The 17,339-nt window shown below is 46.1% G+C and overlaps 1 protein-coding gene across 3 annotated transcripts in view; it reads right to left on the bottom strand.

Annotated features, from left to right (window-relative positions):
- Positions 1-2,869: 2,869 nt before the first annotated feature.
- ZBTB16 (zinc finger and BTB domain containing 16) overlaps positions 2,870-17,339 on the bottom strand; it is a 176,878-nt gene continuing 162,408 nt past the window's right edge. For all 3 annotated transcript variants that reach the window (XM_026657928.2, XM_026657929.2, XM_026657931.2), the window contains exons 6-7: positions 10,811-10,978; positions 2,870-7,875 (exon numbers count right to left, since the gene is read on the bottom strand). In XM_026657928.2, coding sequence (XP_026513713.1) covers positions 7,646-7,875; positions 10,811-10,978 — 398 coding nt within the window. In that variant the 3' untranslated portion in view covers positions 2,870-7,645. The remainder of the gene's footprint in view (positions 7,876-10,810; positions 10,979-17,339) is intronic.

The raw sequence follows: 17,339 nt of genomic DNA on the forward strand, positions 1-17,339 counted from the left end.
AGCTGGGCTTCTGCCGAGGAGACAGGTTAGCACCCACCCCACCGCCCTTGAGCCCTGTGGAAGGCTGATATGGAGCAAAAGGAGAGGGAAATCGAGTCAGACTGTGAGCTCGTTGGGGCAGGAGGCATCAGTTATCTGTTCCGGCAGTGCCTGGCCCAATGGAAGCTGGAGCTGGCTGAAGCTTCTAGCTGCACATGATACATAAGTGATGATCAAGAACATTAGAGCAGAAGGCCTCTATTGTTTCCGTGCAGTGTCAAGGACTGTGCAATAAGCACAGCAGTGCTCCAATTTTAATTGCCATTATAATGTAACCGTCTAGTTAGAGGGAAGGCATTTGATCAGAGAATAACCCGCCAACTCTGTTTTACTTTAAGTTAAAACCATAGTGATTTCAATCACAATTTGATTCTCGTTATCTGACCTGGCTGAATGGCCAAGGTATCCCAGTCCCCTATGGTTTGAACAGTAGCCCCCCTCTGTGGTAAGCAATCTTATCTCCAACTGCAGGGCCTGCTTCCATAGCAATGGGGACAAGACTTTCAACAGTGACCAGCGCTTTATGGTACCCATCTTGAAACACAGCAGCGAGTGCTCAGAACATTGGGAAAAACCAGGCCCTTTTAAAAGGTGTCTCATATTGGGCAGTCAAAATAAATAAATAAATAAATAAATAAAAAAATAAAAAAATGGAGGCTCCCAAAATCATTAGCAGCTCTGGAAAATCTATGCCTTTATGCTGTGTGAGAGACTCAGTTTCTCCACCCATGAAATGGGAGGAAGAAATATGACGTGGCCATGCGCATGGCAGTGCAGAGAGCATATTGGTGATGAGACCTAAGTATTATTTCTCTAATTGAGCTGTCTTGAAATGATTCATGGTGATTATTACGTCGGAAACACTTTGTGTCAGGGAAGAGCGGTTGAGGTCAGTCACATTAGCTCACAGCTATTTCAAGGCAGTCCCTCTCCCCCAAACCGCCAGAGACAAGAAGGGCAACTGCAAACCATCCTTGTTTATTTTAGAAGCCACAGAGCCTGTTAAAATGGGAGCCAGCAGGAGTCCAGCTGCCAACTTCAGCTCTGTTTGAGGCTGACATCTGCTGGTATAAAAAAAAAAGCAAAAATCTCTCCAGTGCTCTCTGAAAGGTGAAGGCCATTTGTATGGAAATAGCATCAGCCTTCCAATCCAGTCCCCTTATTTCAGTCCTGTTCAATGGGGATCAGGTAAGGTTTTAGCTCCTTCGATGGATTTCTCCTTTTCCTGGCCAGAGAAACACCTGAACAAAGAATAGAAGGAGGAGGCGGCAGGCAGAGACGACTGAATTAACTTTATTATTTTTTTTTCTAACTGCAGATTCAAGGTATACAACTGAACATTGCTATTTTTCTTATGAGACTTATAAATAAAAATACAAAAAATGTTCACTACAAAAAAATCTACTGTTAGTAGGATGTAAAAAATATTCTCTTTGCTATAGAAGGCACGAACTTCACTTAGTGACACATGGAGAGAAAAAAAACCTGCAGCAGTAAATTCTTTTTTTTTCTTTTTTTCTTTTCCTCTGTCAGAAACACTGAAGTTTTACAAAGAAATGCATCTGAATCTACACAGAACGAAGGCAGATGCGGAGAGCTGCAACTAGGAGACATCACAATTTGGGAAATTTTTTTTTCCTTTTTAAATTTTTAGCTAACTGCATCTGTGGCTAGAGAACGGACTCGCAAGCAGTGCTGCAAAAGAAATGAACAGAACGAGAAAACAAACAGAAGATTTGTACAAAAAATAGTAACCAATAATCTGAAAAAAAAAACAAACAAAAATTGGGCACCTTCTAAAATTAGGCTAACAGGAGGTGCTGAGGTAGACAGAACTATAACATCAATTAATTAAAAACACTATTTTTAATACAGAGCGATCAGACTGGCACTTGTGCTGTCACGACATAAAAGACAAGCAATGAAAACAAGCCTTCGTTTGCTTGGTCCAGCAGGGCAGTTGGTCCTCAGTGCTATAATATACATATATATAATTATATATATATATGGATAGATGTCATGGAGCTTTACCATGGCTTCTTAGCCTTAAAAGATCATGCATACATAACACTATGTGAAACAAATACTATGATGCACACCGAAAGGTTGGTACTCAGTGTGGAAGGATGTCATGGGACCAGAGACTTCTCATCAGCCACATTCATTGGAATGATATTTCAAAGCTGTGTGTTGGAGGTGAATTTGCTGCCTTTTTTTTGTCAACCCTCTTTTCTGTCCTATGGGTTAAAGCAGTCTTGGAATGACACCCACAGAAGCAGATGTCCCAGTGAGGGGGATGAGGGGGGGAGGGACAAGGGGAGACCAATGAGATGTAAGTGGAGTGAAAAGTAATCAAGTGTTCTCATCTTGTCTGATGAGTTTTTACTCAACAAAAGTTCTGGTCTTTAAATTTAAAACATCCCTGATTTTGAAATTTTTGGGTCTGGTAGGAAACAAACTTCAGTTTGCACAGTGCCAGGTGGTGCAGCCAAAATGTGCTAACACCTGAGGGGGGGGCGAGGAGGAAGAGAGGGTCTTCCAATGGAAAATAAATTGTGTTGGAAAATTAGTTGTTTGCTCCATTGTACCATGACATCCCCCCAGCCAGCAGTACCAATTTACTGCAAAAAGGTACCATATACTTGTGAGAAATCGCAGCAATTTTTTTTTCTTTTAAATGTGAAAAACTGTTTTCAGGCACAAAGATTAAACAAGCCATTCTCCAGAGTTACAACCTGGATTGTACTAAATCAGCATCTGTTCTGCTTCCCATTCCCAACACAAAGCAGCAAAGATATTATCAATCCTGTGTGTGTGTGTGTGTGTGTGTGTGTGTGCGCGCACGCGCACATGCATGTATGCTTTAATATATATATGTATTGTATATATAATGCATAAAAAGGATCTTCATGGTGTGAATTGAGAGACAACACTAATTTTATTCCCAAAACACCACCAGACACAGCCAGGTATAAGTTCAAAATGGATGATATGAACAGAGTAAGGTGTGCGCGTATAGCCAGCTTTCTGCTTTGCATTTGGAGAAGTTTGGAAAGAACTGTTTAAGGCAGTTGCAATTCTAATTCACAAAGAGTGCTATATACTGTGATAAGCGGTGCTCAAAATGGTAACTGACTATCTAAAACGGAAATTACTGACCTGGCCAACAGAGCAAAGAAGTGATGCTGCTCTGAAGATAAAACTGCACACAATATTTCCCCTGTTCCCCCTGCCCGCCCCGTAAGATTGTGCTCTCTAATGGAAGGGGGGAGAACGGAGCTAGATTCACCCTAAATTCCAGACCTGTTCGTGTGTGCCTGAGGTCCATGTGAAGTCTGTCACCCTGTCTACTTCCGTATGTGTTTGTGCCCCTGACGCATCTGAACTGCCTTCACATATCCTCTAACATTCAACAGCAAATAATATTTTTTAGATTGGCGGGTTGAGGAAGAATTTGCTTCTCTGCAGTTAACAGTAAATACAAATGATGGTTGCCGAGGAGTAATGTAACTCCAAACAATAAAAAGAAATTACTGTTAAGTCATCAATACCTACAGTACTGCCTGTTCCCCACTCTACCTCAAGCCTCTGTTAGCAGATGTAGGAAATCTGCATTTGACATGCACGTTTGCATACATTTCCTGCATGTGATTTTGAAGTTGCAATATTTTGATTTAGTACCATCCAAGGCTGCAACACTGGATTACAACAATACTGCATGATTCAATACACAACCACACGCACAAAAAGCATACACACACGCATACGCACGCACACACAATTCCTGTTCACATTACAAAAGGAAGGGCAAGGTCCTGTGGAAACTGACACAGGGACTAACAAATATTACAAAAATATTACACTTTGTAAATATCAGTTCAACCCTTTCAGCTTGGTGAATGGGGGACGGGGTGGATGTGAAGAACGGGTTCATTTTGTGGAATACCTTAAACATTTTTGACATCAGGTTCAGTTTTGAGACGGAGATCATCTCATGGCCATCGCTGGCTAACGCAAAATTGATGCGTTAGTGCATATTTATTTATCCAAGTTCTGCCCTAAGTGATTTTATACTCACATTTTTCACATTATAAACAAGACTCTACTGTTCTATTCACATATTCAAGTTTAACTCTTTCCTTTTCAAAGCACTAAATCTTCACTAAACGGTAAGTTACCCTGCTCCACTGTCACATGAAGTTATTTCCCCCAGTTTTAAGGCCTTCAAATTTTTCCCGACAGTTGAGACAAGGTTGGGGGTAGGGTGGGCACAGCAGTATAACACCCCTCATTTTTTTCCCTTTACTTCCATCTACAAAACGCTTCCCTAACTTTTTTTTTGTTTAATATAAATGCAGCTAAGTTACAAAATAATATACAATTGCAAGTAAAGCATGAGATGAAAATTGAAATGACATCACAAAGCGAACACAAATATTGCAAAATGTGCTTTCATAACTGCAAAATAAAATCAAAAACCAAACATAAGAGGTAGCTTTCAGAATCAACGACCCCAGCTCTGTCAAGGCAGGCCGTTAAAAAAAATACCAATTTTGGTAATGATAATGCACAAAAACCACCGTAAAATTACTTTTGCGGCTGTTGTGGCACTTTTGCACTCACCGAGCATGCGATTCTTACACCGCATGTCACCGATCTGCGGCATGGCCTTTTAAACAACCCATCCATTTAACAAAACAAAAACCTCCAACCCAGCAATAAAAGCTCATGAGGTCACAAAAAACCGAGGTAATTTCAAGTAAAATGTGCTAAACAGAAATATTCAAAATTAAAACAAAAACGAAAACCCCCAAAGCCAAACACAAAGAAAAGCCGTCTTTTACCATTCACTCCTTCATAGCTTCCTGGACAGAGGGCTGAGCAAAAAAATTAATTGGTATGTTTCTGTTATGAAACATGGAAAACAAAACCAAAAACAAACGCATCTCCCGCTTCAGAGCAAAGCTCTTGCAGCCAGACGGGATGGTTTCTAAAGGACTCTTACTTTAAAAAAGAAGAGCACTGTTGAATTGCAAGGCGTAGCATAAGCGGAGACACAAAAGTGAGCTACATACAAAATCCATCACCTGAACTTGTGAATTACTCCCCAATCCTCAAATCTCTGACAAATTTAGGCCAAACTGACAGGTTAGCATTTAACCAGCCTGAGTCACTGTAACGCATTGCAAGCCAGGGGGATATATTGCATGTGTCTGCAGGAGGAGGGAATACAAGCTCACCCATCATTCCTTCAGACCCCTGGCAATACCCAGGCACCAGGGGGCAGTTTAAGAGCATCTTGAACTGTGACTCCCTCATCTGAAGACACACTTGTCCAACCACTGGGATTTGACAAACAGGCTGGAAGTTTTTGCCCTTTTGATCTGGTTCTAATTCCCTCCCCTCAAAAAAAAAAAAATGCATAGAAAGGTCTTTGGTCAGGAGAGAGGGTTGCAGCCTAGAGGCAATTTTTGCAGCCAAGTTCTAAGCTCTTGAACAGACTGGCTTTGGCCCAAAATACCCAAGTAGCTTTTATTATAGCGGGACAACCACCAGCACCAACGGACTTGGCCATAAGAGGAGTAGTGACATTGATCAAAACATCCAGGGCAACTTTCTGTGCATGAACGAGAGGTTCAACAGCTGTCAGTTTCTGATCGTTCCAAGTGGTAACGTAACAAGAACTTTGCTAACTGAGGAGTCTGATTGAGGGGGGCACTCTGAAGGCATGCTCCATACTAGGTTGAGAAGTCACCCTACCTGTCCTATCCTAGTCTAACTCGCCAGCATGCTCCTGACACCCTGCACTAAGAGGCATGCAAGCAATCTGAAGCTCACTTAGTTTCCATCGTCAGATTTATTTTAACAGTTTCCTTCAAATTGAATTTTTATTCAAATTCATTTTCTCCAAAACCGTTTGTTTTCAGATTTTATTAATAAACTGAAATTTTTTCAGGAAACTATCTGCCATCTGAAACACAGCAGCCCAGGGGCGGGGGGAGAAACTAGCAAAGTTCATGTTTATTTTACTTATGCCCAAGCAGGCACAACATGGGCCGGGGGACAGCCTTCCCTTGGCTGGATCTGAGGAGAGACCCAGCTACGGCCACCCATGCTCCAGATAGCAGTTCAGGGTGGCCCAGCGGCCAGGGACTTGCCACGCACCCAGGAGGTAATGGGTGGGGTGCCCAACGGGGGAACCCCGGCCAGAGTCCTGGTGCTGCTGGCTGGGAGGGGAGGCCCCAGCATTTCCCGAGCAGGGAGGGAGGAAGGGGGCTGCAGCCTTGATGCCAGGGCTTTTCACAGGGAATGGGGGCACTGGATGCCCACGGGGCTGCATGGTACCTCCCCACCCTGTGCTGCCTGTGATGCACCCTGCCCTGGCACTGGGTGCCCAGGCGTCGCACATCCCACTACTTCCTCCCCTGGCTGCAGCCCCACAAACTTGCCTGTTGCTGGCTCTGTTCTCTGAGAGCCACACCCCAAGCTGAGCCATGCTGCGCCCATGGGCACCTACAGCCCACCGTCTTCTCCACCTGGGACCGATTCCGGCTCCGAAGGGGTCGTCTCCCTGGGCCCCCTCCTGAGGAAAATTCCGGTTGTGCCTTTACTTACGCCAAGCTGTGCCAGACTGACTAGTGATTCCGGCTGCCCGGCTGGAGTCACCGACGAGGGTGATCAGCATGTTCTGAAATTCAGGGCGTCTCAAGTCAGGCAGGCAAAAAAATGCAAGGCTCCCCAAATCACTAGTTACTTGGGGAAATCTTGACTGCAATGTGACCTGCCACATTATTAGCACGACCAACAAACCTCCAGAGCATCCAGCCCGTCATGCTGCGCATCATCTGCCCTGGTATTTCTGGGTACCCCAAAAACAGGGACGTTCGATCTAATTTGGGGGGAAAACCTCTGAAGGGGGATTTTAACAATAGGCATTACACTGCCACCTACTGGTGAGGTTGCACGAGAAGGCAGCTGAATAAAGCTGGTGACTGAGGGCATGTCTGACATTACAGCCGCTACAGCAGCAGAAGGGGTTTTTCTGTTGCCGTAGTTAATCCATCCCTCCAACAGGCGGGTCGATGGAAGAATTCGGTCAGCCTAGCCACATCCACACCAGGGGCTAGGTCACCCTAACTACAACATTCAGGGTACAAAATGTTTCACAGCCCTAAGCAATGTCGCTAGGCTGCCCTCATTTTTAAATGTAGCTGAGGCCTGAGTAAATTAAACAAATGTGGCAAAAACGGGACAAAAAAAAAATTCCAACCCAAAAATCTCAGACCCCAAAGCTTGCGCTGGGACTGCCCCTTCCCCTCCCACACAGTGACATTTCACCTGCTCTTTCCAAAGCCCTTGACGTGCGTCGTCACAAAACATGAGCAGATATTTGGCTATGGCTCGATTCTGATGCGTTTTCTCATCGACTGCACAGAGAACCCCAAAATTAAAAAGGGAATTATTCCCCCTCCCCCACACAAACACCTCACGAGCCAGAAACAAAAACCGAGAATCCCTTTAGTAAACAATAACAGAATAAAAGGCCATGGATGATGCATTTTTTTGCCCAGTCCTTCATGACTTAAATCTTCCCCCTCCATGTCCCTTAAACATAGCAAAGGTAGAGATAGGTCTTCTCTATCCTCCAGTCAGTGGGGATCTCCTCTGGCTTGTGGCCCTTCATGTGTTTCTGCATGGCAGACAGGCTGGGGCAGTATTCCAGGCAGATAGTGCACTGGTAGGGGGAAGCGCCGTTGTGGGTCCTGAGATGTTTGATCATGGCGGAGTAATCTCGGGACCTCTGGTGACACAGCTTGCATTCAAAAGGCTTTTCACCTGCAGGGGCAATAAGGGGAGAGAGACAAAAGAAGGGTGAGGCGGCGACCACGCTGACATGTCTGTGGTACTTACGCAGCTGCCCAGCCCTGCAGTATCTGGGCGCCTCGCAGTCTTCAAGGGGTTTATCCTCACCATGCCCCTGTGAGGTGGCGACCCATTGTGCAGCCAGAGAGCTGAAGCACAAAGAGGTTAAATAACTCTCTGTAAAGCAGAGAATCAAACCTGGGTCTCCCACATTTCAGGCCCAGTGCCCTAAATGCTGGGCCATCCTTCCTCATTATGGCCTTGGGATGTGGGGAAGGAAGGAAAGGTAAGGTGATTTTCAGGCATAACAGGGCATTAGAGGCTGTTGCCTAGAGGACAAAACACTGGATTCGAGACTCAAGAGAGCTGGGTTTTAGTCCCAGCTCTTCCGCCGGTTTGCTGTGTGACTTTCCCTTCTCCATGCCTCAGTCCCCCTTCTGTGTAGTGGGGATAATGATGCCCATCTCCTTTGTGAAGCACTTTGAGATCTATGGGTGAAAAATTCTATATAACCTCTAGTTATATATTTTGTAGCGGTCTCCACTGAATATTTTAAAATCAACCTGAGTGTGGTGGGCATTATGACCCAGTGCACTATTAGCCTGGGGAATCCATTGTCACAAGATATCATGTTTAGCAGGATCAAAAAAAGATTGGGCCTTTACATGAAAAAAAATTGAGACTATGCAGAGTTACAATAGTGAAAGGTTAAAAAAAAAAAAAAAGACAGCAAAAGTTTTGGGAGAGCTAAACCCTGCTCAGGGCATGAGCCCAACTCTGACTAATAGGGGTCAGACGGAAACTTCTCCCAGGGGCAAGTTATCCCATCACTGCAGTATTTCTTGCACCTTTCTCACAAGTAGCTGGAGCCGGGCACTGTTGGGGACAGGATGCTGGTTAGATGGACTTGGGTCTGATCGAGTCTGGTAACTGCTATGTTTCCCAATACTACCCAGAAGCTGGGTCCCTGATCTCTGCTCCAGTTGAGTTGCCCATATTTTTGGGTTATTGAATCTCAACAGAAGCCTTTGAATCATTTTGATAACATATGAGGCTGGAGCTGAGATTTCAGGGACTCGTTTCAATGCAGTAATTAACTGCCTGGCCTTTCTGATATTGATACTTGCGCTGTGCACAGACACAGCGAATAATGAAGTAATGAACAGCAAAAGTGATCTAAATATTGATCCACTATTTACAATAGTTACATGCTGACGCATGCAGTGATTCATTACCCCCAGCAACAAGCCTGGATTCCTAAGGAACTGTAGCAGCCTTTCTACAGCAAGCGCCCAGGATTCAGGCAGCTTTGGATGTGGGAAGTAATGAAGTATTTAACGGACGAATATGACCATAATGCGGGATGAAAACACAAAGGAGAAAACTCTCTAGTGCCTCCCAGACTTGCAGCTGCCCCGAAACGACAAGGTAGCAATGAGTTACACAGGGAACCTGAACACTGGGGTTAGGTGTGACATGGTACTTCGGCCGCATTTGCAGCTATCATTAGATCTAGTAATAGGGACCTTGTTTTAGCCACTCCTAGCACCTATCACTGCCCTATGTGGCAGGAGAGCCACATCCCCGTGTAGGAATGGAAGTGAGGCTGGCTCTGCTGAAGATTGGGGTCTCTCCTGCACCTTCCAGTGGCTAGAGAGTCGGAGGCACTGTAAGTCTAGGGCTGGATTTCTAAGGTGCTGAACTCCCGCAGGAATAGACGTCCTGCTAACGTGGGCAAGGGACTGGGACCCTAGGACTTTTCTCCCCCGACTCCTGCTGCTCACATGCACAAGCCGCTTTATTGCGATAAACGACCCCAAACGTCCTGCCAGGATCCTTCAGGCAAGAGCTGGGGAAAGCAGAGGAAGAGTTGCGAGTGGAGTAGCTGTCCAGCCACAGTCACCACACGCTGCAATGACCGAGGAAAGGTCTGCGCTCCCTCTTCAACTCTTTCTGAGCCTGCCACGCAGACGGCAGATGGTAGGTGGGCACCATTTGACGGCTTGGGGATTTCAGCCAGGTCAGCTCCCGCATCTAGTAAAAGCAGGAAGAGGGAGCAGCACTGCTTAGCTCTCTTTATTATCTCTCCAGAGAGAGATGAGGGTAATTGTTACTAATCGGCCCTAATCATTTCAGTATGACAAGGACTCTGGCCTATTCCTTCCCAGCCTGCCCATGACGCCTGCAGGTGCCTTGCAGAGCTTTCGTTTGGCTGGCAAAGGGGAAGGATTAAATTTTGAAAAGGGGCTGGTGGCTCAGGGCGCGGGGGGATGGAGATGGGAGAGGCAGCCATGAAGTAAAAGTAAAGTGGAAAGTCTCAAGCGTATTTTCATCTGTCCCAACTTTATACTGCTGTCACACCCCTCAGCTGTCAAATGCCCAGGCAAGACGTAGTTCTTTCCACATCACCTTTTATCTCAAAGGATCCTGAATTGATACCTAAAACTAGACCCAGGCATCACAGCATCCTGTCCTGGGCTGGGGCCCAGCAGCTGTTTAACAGTGCACATGGCAGGGCAGGAAGTGAAGATACTGTATTCGACAGAAACTGCAGGAGGAGCTTAGGGAAACAGTGCAATTACCAGCGTAGAACTTGCTGAGGACACAGGAATTAATGCCCCGAATCTTGGGCAGAAAACCGTGGTTAAATAACTGGTTTGAAAGCTGGATGCTTTCAGCAGCGTGACATCCCATCCCACCACATGTGGGCAGCAGTTCGATACCAGCTCAAGGGAAGAATGCTCCCTCGCGAACCCCTCACTGTGACCCGAGCTCTGACACTGAACCGGCCCAGCCCTGTTTAGCTTGTGAAGTCTAAGGGGATCACAGTCCACGGTGGCGCGGCTGCAGGAGCGGCTCACTCACGTGCTGCTAAGGCAGCTGCAGACGCGTGGCAGCGGGACGGTACCTGTGTGCACCCTGTAGTGGGTCTCCAGCTGGTGCTTGAGGCTGAATTTCTTGCCGCAGCCGTTGCACTCGTACGGTTTCTCTCCAGTGTGGATACGCTTGTGGCCTTTCAACGTGCTCTCATCCCGGAAGCAGCTGCCACAGAATTCACACTCGTAGGGGTGGTCACCTGGAACGACACGAGCACGCGGTTAGATGCAGTGGGGAACACGGCACAGCACTACGCAGACCCCGCAGCCTGCACCAGCAGAACCCTCTCTCTACTGCCCCCACCTCTCGAAAAGCCATCTGCGAGGTCTTAATTCCCCCCCACCATCACCAAAGAAGGTCAAGGGGAAGGAATAGACAGTGGTCACTTCACACCCCCATGACATGCAGCTGGCTCCGGGGTGCAACGCAACAGATGCCTAGCAACGTACAGCACCTTTGGACTAGAAGTGAAGAAGAATCCTCCATCCAGCTGGAAATGCAGGGGGAGTAAGCATCCAAGCTGCAATTTATCCGGAGCAGTGGGGTTACACACATTCTTTTCTAAACTCAACACCCAGATGAAGATACTCAGGATAAGAGGCCACCTAATGAAACTTCAGCGCCACCTCCTGCTGTACGTTATTATTATTTGGCGTTCATTTAGACTCTCTTTTAGTTGTGTTTGTCTAGCGCCTAGCTCCTGGGGTCCTGGCCCATGATGATGGCTCCTAAACCCTACAATAATAGAAATAATACCACCACCACCACCCTAAGGTCCCAGGACCTCACAGTGCCGGGCGCTGCACAAACACAGCAGGGAGAGACCGTTCTTGCCAAGGGGGGGGGGGAAGAGGAGGAGAGTAATGATAAGATCTGGCTGTTACTTAGGCTAACAATGGGAAGGATATGACGACTCCCACTTGTTTGTAATGATTTACTAGTTATTTACCGCCCCTGCTCTGGCTGACTGATTCTTTACAGGTACTGTGGATTTAGGGGGCAGAGGAGGACCAGTTCAGGGAGCAGACCAAAGGGCTGTCCAGTACAGCAGTCTTCCTCTAATCAAACCATGCCCTAACTCTTCCCCTCCCGTCCCCATGTCGGTTCCTCTCATCCCCCGGCCCCCAGAAATGGCCTGTCAAACGGGAATGACAGAATGACGGCCATCCTTCCTGCAGTTCAGCAGGGTGGGAAGGACCCGCTGCCCCGCTGCACACAGGAGACCCTCGACCTCGCTGATTGGGTTGGAGAGATGCTAACGAGGCAAACTGCTTCACCATCTCAGCGCAGCAGGGGGGGAAAAGCTTCGCGGAGCGAGCTGCTTCTGACTGGCTGCGGGGAATAGCGCCATGGCAGAGAAGGTAAAGGCTCTCAGTCACATACAAGCCTGCGAAGAGGTTCGGCTGCTTCCTCAGGCATTGTGCCCCATCAGCAGAGAGGGGAAGCAAATTGGGGAGACAGCCCGCCTCACCTCAACAAGGCTCACTGAGGCATGAGAATTCCAGCAACGGAGAGGTGTGACTGAAGGCCCACCGCTCCCCTGCAGCGGAGGGGTTTGTGGGCTCATTTGTCTGCCAAAGAGGATCATACCCATACTTATATTGGGGAGCAATCACAAGCCATTTCCGTCTCGCTCGCCAGACAAATGCGATTGCACCCCGGGCCAAAAACTTTGGGAGCCGGAGAGGTGTTTAAATATTCCAGATTGGGTGGCTGATAAATGTACTTCAGTGTAGCCCCAAACTCGGAATTATTTGAATGAAAGGTGAGGGCTCTAGCTACTTATTTATTACAGAAGTGAAGGCAAGGACAATAAAGATAGATTGATTGCCCAAGACTTTGTTCATGAATATTTAAATATCACTGATTTGTCTTGTCACTGTAATTACAATTTCTCTGTGCTGCATATCCTACAACCACAGTTTATGGTAAAGAATGGCCAACTGTATTTCACTTGTCCTACTGCAGATGTGCAGAGCTGCCAAGCGTGTAATGTTCCTCGCATTTCATACATTTTCTTCAGCTGCTGAAGGCTTAAGTCATCCACAATGACCTACGTTTTTTCATTATCCCCATGTCAAACTGCACTCGTGCTTGGGCATAAATTGTCCTTCTAGTTATATACTCAGATGCCTGTGCTTTCACTTCCTCTTTAAAATGATATTTCACTCTCTTTTCTCTTTAGACCCTCCAACAAAATCCGCCCCTCCCAAATGAAGACCTTCCTCACATAAATTCTGATTTTACATTAGCGTTTCCAAATCTTTCAGGCAGCACTAAATGGTTTTTTAAAGCATTGTGTATAATAACTCTGATATTTCACATTATTTTCCTATTGCAGGAGACTAGCAGAGAGCTCACAAGGTTTAAATGCATTTGATCCTTAAAAGCCACTACGTACACACAGCTCACGAGAGTGGTTTGAGGCATGGATGGCGGTTTCCCCTGTGACAAGAAAGAAGGGAGAGGGTTTCCCTCTTTGGATGCTTTTTAAACGTTCATTTGTACACAAAAGCTGAGCCCAATCTGGTATAAATCGGGGTAGCTCCACTGAAGTCAAGCTGCATTTATTCTTTGTTCTATGCTGGGCCAGAGCCCTCACTGGTGTCAATGAACCTGGTTCTATCAAAGTCAGTCCATCAACTGAAGCTCTGACAATTCCTGAATTTCTAACACAGAATCAGTATGTTTAACTATGATCACCATCTCTAGATGTGCTGGTACTATGGCAATAGGTTCCATGTATGAATCTATCTAGTAATATAGATTCTTTTTGAAGGGGGGAGAATGGTGAATTTTGAGGTTTAAAAAAATCCATTTATAAAGATGGGGCTCAGCTCTGAAAACATGCAGCCAGAACCTCAGTTGGTGGAAAACAGACATAATTTGCAGATTTACACCAGCTGAGCACCTGACCCATGAGTTTTCTGTGACAGAAGTGGGAAGTATGGGGGCTATTTAAATTTCAGAATTACTGTTTCAGTATTCCATTCTGCGCCTTGCTCAAAAATAAAAGATGCCGGAGTGCTGGCCGGGCCCCTGCAGGAGGACTTCCAGAATTTGCATTTGTTAAATTAATTTTTTAGAAAAATGTGTGAATGGAAACCAGGTGAATAATTCACATTGAGACCCAGCCACTGGCCTGAGTAGAGTTGTTCCCCTCCCCCCCACCGCTGTTTCTTTAGAGCGCCCTGGTACTTTAAATGAAGTGTTAAACTCAGGAGCTAGTTTGACAGGATCTTAGTGAATTTCATTATCAACCTGATCACATGTTAAAGGAGTTTAAATATGGAATCTTGAGAATCAGACCAAATAAAAGGAAAAGGGAAATGCACAGCACCTGGCCTGTAATCCTGACACAGGGAGTTGATCAGACCCACGGCCTTGCAGCGTGCGCAGAACTGGCAGCAGAACTCAAAAAATCCAATTTGTGGCATGTTGATTAACTTTGTAGGGCCCCTTAATGAGCTTGACATTAAGTGCAGGACAAACGGGACTAATTAGAGCCCCCACTGGCCAGCCTTCTGCACCTGTGACCCTGGTTTTATATCGTTACCTGGTGTATTTGTTAGTCTCCTGAACAACCAATCGCAGGGCCATAAAATGCCTTTTCTACACAGCTGAGAGTTTATTATATGATCAGCCGTGTAAATCAGGGATCCATCAATGCCAAGGACTCTGCTGGCCTGTACTACCAAACACAGCTGCTGATACTAAACATGCAGCAATGGTGGCAAATGGGCTAGGAACAACGGAATATTAATGAGGCGAGGCACTGTGTGTGTGTGTGTGTGTGTGTGTGTGTGTGTGTGTGTGTGTACACATACATACGAGAGAGAAAGAGAACACACATACACATAAAAGAGTGTGCACCAGGCTTATGGCAATTCAAGCATTAAATAATTTATTTTTTTGCTCATCTTTAGTAAATAAGAGGTCTGATTTAAAGACAAAAAACCTCCGGGCCAGACACTCAGCTGGCGAAATTGGCATTGTGCTGTTGAAGTTGATGGAATTATGCTGATCGGCACCAGCTAAGGATCTTGCCTTCACCTTTTCCAGCTGGAGTGATGAAGGGAGATTATAGGGACGTTTTTAAAAGGGAAAGAAGTTGGGCTTCCTGATGTTCACAAGAGATGAAGAAAAGGAAGGAAAACAGCAAAAGACATCAATGGCAAAAGACACTGACATAATTCACACTATCTGGAAAATATTGTAAAAAGAGTTCCTAATAAGAGATGTAACAGAGGCTAGCGGCAAAAGACCTCCTGCATCATTATTACAAAAGCATTAAACACCAAGATTGCAACCCATTGAGTAGGTGCTGTACATATGCATTGTAAGAGAGTTCCTGTGCCCAAAGAATTGACATTCTAAGTACCTTAGACCAAGGGTAGGAGAGTGTGTTTGTTAATTATCTCCATTTTACAGGTAGGGAACTGAGGCACCGAGGGATTAGGTCACTTGCATATGATCACATGGGGAGCCTACGGAGGAACTGGTAACAGAATGCAGATCTCCGGAGTCCCAATCCTGAGTGTTAACCAAAAAAATCCACCAATCCTCCTCCAGCACTATTTTCCCATCTCAATACAGGAGTATTCACTGAAAAAGTAGGTCTCCCTGAATGGGACACCGCAGAGATGCTGCTAGATATAGTAAGGGTTGTGTCTATTTAGTTTTCTTTAATTTAGAGTGGGAACCCCACATTCCTAGTATTCACTGTGGCACAGCCGTCTATGTATCTCATGGAGGTTCCAAACCAATGCATGGATTTTCCCCAGCACTCAATGTTTTGGGTGCTAAGGATAAAGTAAGATTGGAATGCTGTTGCCTGATCTTTTTTAACCTTTAAAAAGATGTGTGAACACACTCATATTTAGAGAAAGTGGCCACATTTTACATTAGAAGTACGATTTAAGCATAGAAGAGGTTAACACATGATTAATAGATGTTTTAATCAATGGATAATCAATTATAGATAGTGAGAGTCCAGCAAGTCAGCGGATTTCTTGCTATACCCACGTCTTATAACCATCTAAACACTTTCTACTAATATGCTTATAACCATCTATAGGCTATACTAATGTCTAACATGCTTATATCATCGATTCACCATCCTTTATTAACCCTTTATTAATGTACTCAATTTAAATGTGGCCAAAAACCTTATGCTAAGCTTTCCTACTGGTAAAAGAGATCATCTTCAGAGCGGTCTTTACAGCTAGTGTCTCTTTCCCAAAGTGAATGTGCATCCCTGGGCACTATAAAATCAGGAAGAAGCAAATGAGATTTCCTTGCATCCTTAATTTGTCCTAAACAAAAGCCAAAAGGTCACCAAGGAGACTCTGCGAGGGCGGGGGAGGGTCCAGCTGGAGCCCGAACACCTATACTGCAATTTTATAGCCCCACAGCCCAAGTCAGTGGACACAGGCCAGCCGCGGTGTTTTATTGTAGCGTAGGCATATCCAGAGGATCGATGGAGTAGTCAGGGAGCCGTTGCTGCCGCTCAGCATTTCTCCTCCTCCTCGGGCCCATAACGGTGTTGACTTTGCTATGAGCAAGGCCTGGAATTTTGCAGGGGCCAACAGTTTTCAGGCTGACTGCGGGGCTGGGTTCTGCTAGACTTGCCACGGGGAGAGCTCTTTACTTCCACTGGTGGAGAGTGGGTTGTGACAAAGGATTTGGGGTACAGGTAGTTCTTGTTTTTCTCATATTCACATCATCAAGCCTGAGGGGCCAACCCAGGGTTCGGCCGGGCTCATCTGTGGGTCTGGGAATCAGCTATGAGCAAAGCGAAGGTGGAGAATTTGGATAGGATATTGTCCATGTGGATATTTGAGTCTCCCCAAGGCAATGGGTCTCATGAACTTTATCCCCAACTCAGGTAGGGTCTCTGTCTGCTGCCAGGAGGGTTACACATTAGCAGGATGCCCAAGTTAATGGCCCAGATTAAATGAACAGGCTCAAAGGACTGTGATTTGAGTAAGCTTTTCCCGAATGAGAGCCCAAAGGGAACAGACTAGCTACTCCACCTTCGGGTCAGCCTCTCTGGGCTGTGGGAAACGGTATATTCTGAGGTGAGCCCGCATCACACCATACACCAGCAGCACCCGTCTGCCAGGATTTGGTGTCACAGCCTAGGTCAGATGACGGCCCCATTGCACTGGCGGCAGGAGGCGGAGGTCCTGAGACGTGCCTGCAAGGTAGCTGCCTGCACTGGATTGGACATAGCTGCGTAGAGACTGTTTCCTAGGCACTGACTGGCATTTCCTCTGTTGGTTTCTTCCTGTCAGGAGGGTGACAATTAAAATGGGTGGAAATGGAAACCTCCCTGTTTGTGGGCAGCCTCATTGTGAGTGGCATATCATGCACCACTCCCACCAACCTGCTCGCTCTTGTGGTTCCAAACCCCACAGGCATCTCATTGCTGGAAGGGAAACATGAGCCCTTCAGGGAAATATCCTGAGCAGGGGACCATGATGCAATTACCCTGGTTAAATTAATCCCAAGAGGGGCTGACCAGCCACATCTCCCACTGATCTCAAGGGAGTGGTCAG

The sequence above is a fragment of the Terrapene carolina genome, unplaced genomic scaffold, assembly GCF_002925995.2.
Source record: "Terrapene carolina triunguis isolate 2854851 unplaced genomic scaffold, T_m_triunguis-2.0 Scaffold374, whole genome shotgun sequence".
NCBI lineage: Eukaryota > Metazoa > Chordata > Testudines > Emydidae > Terrapene > Terrapene triunguis.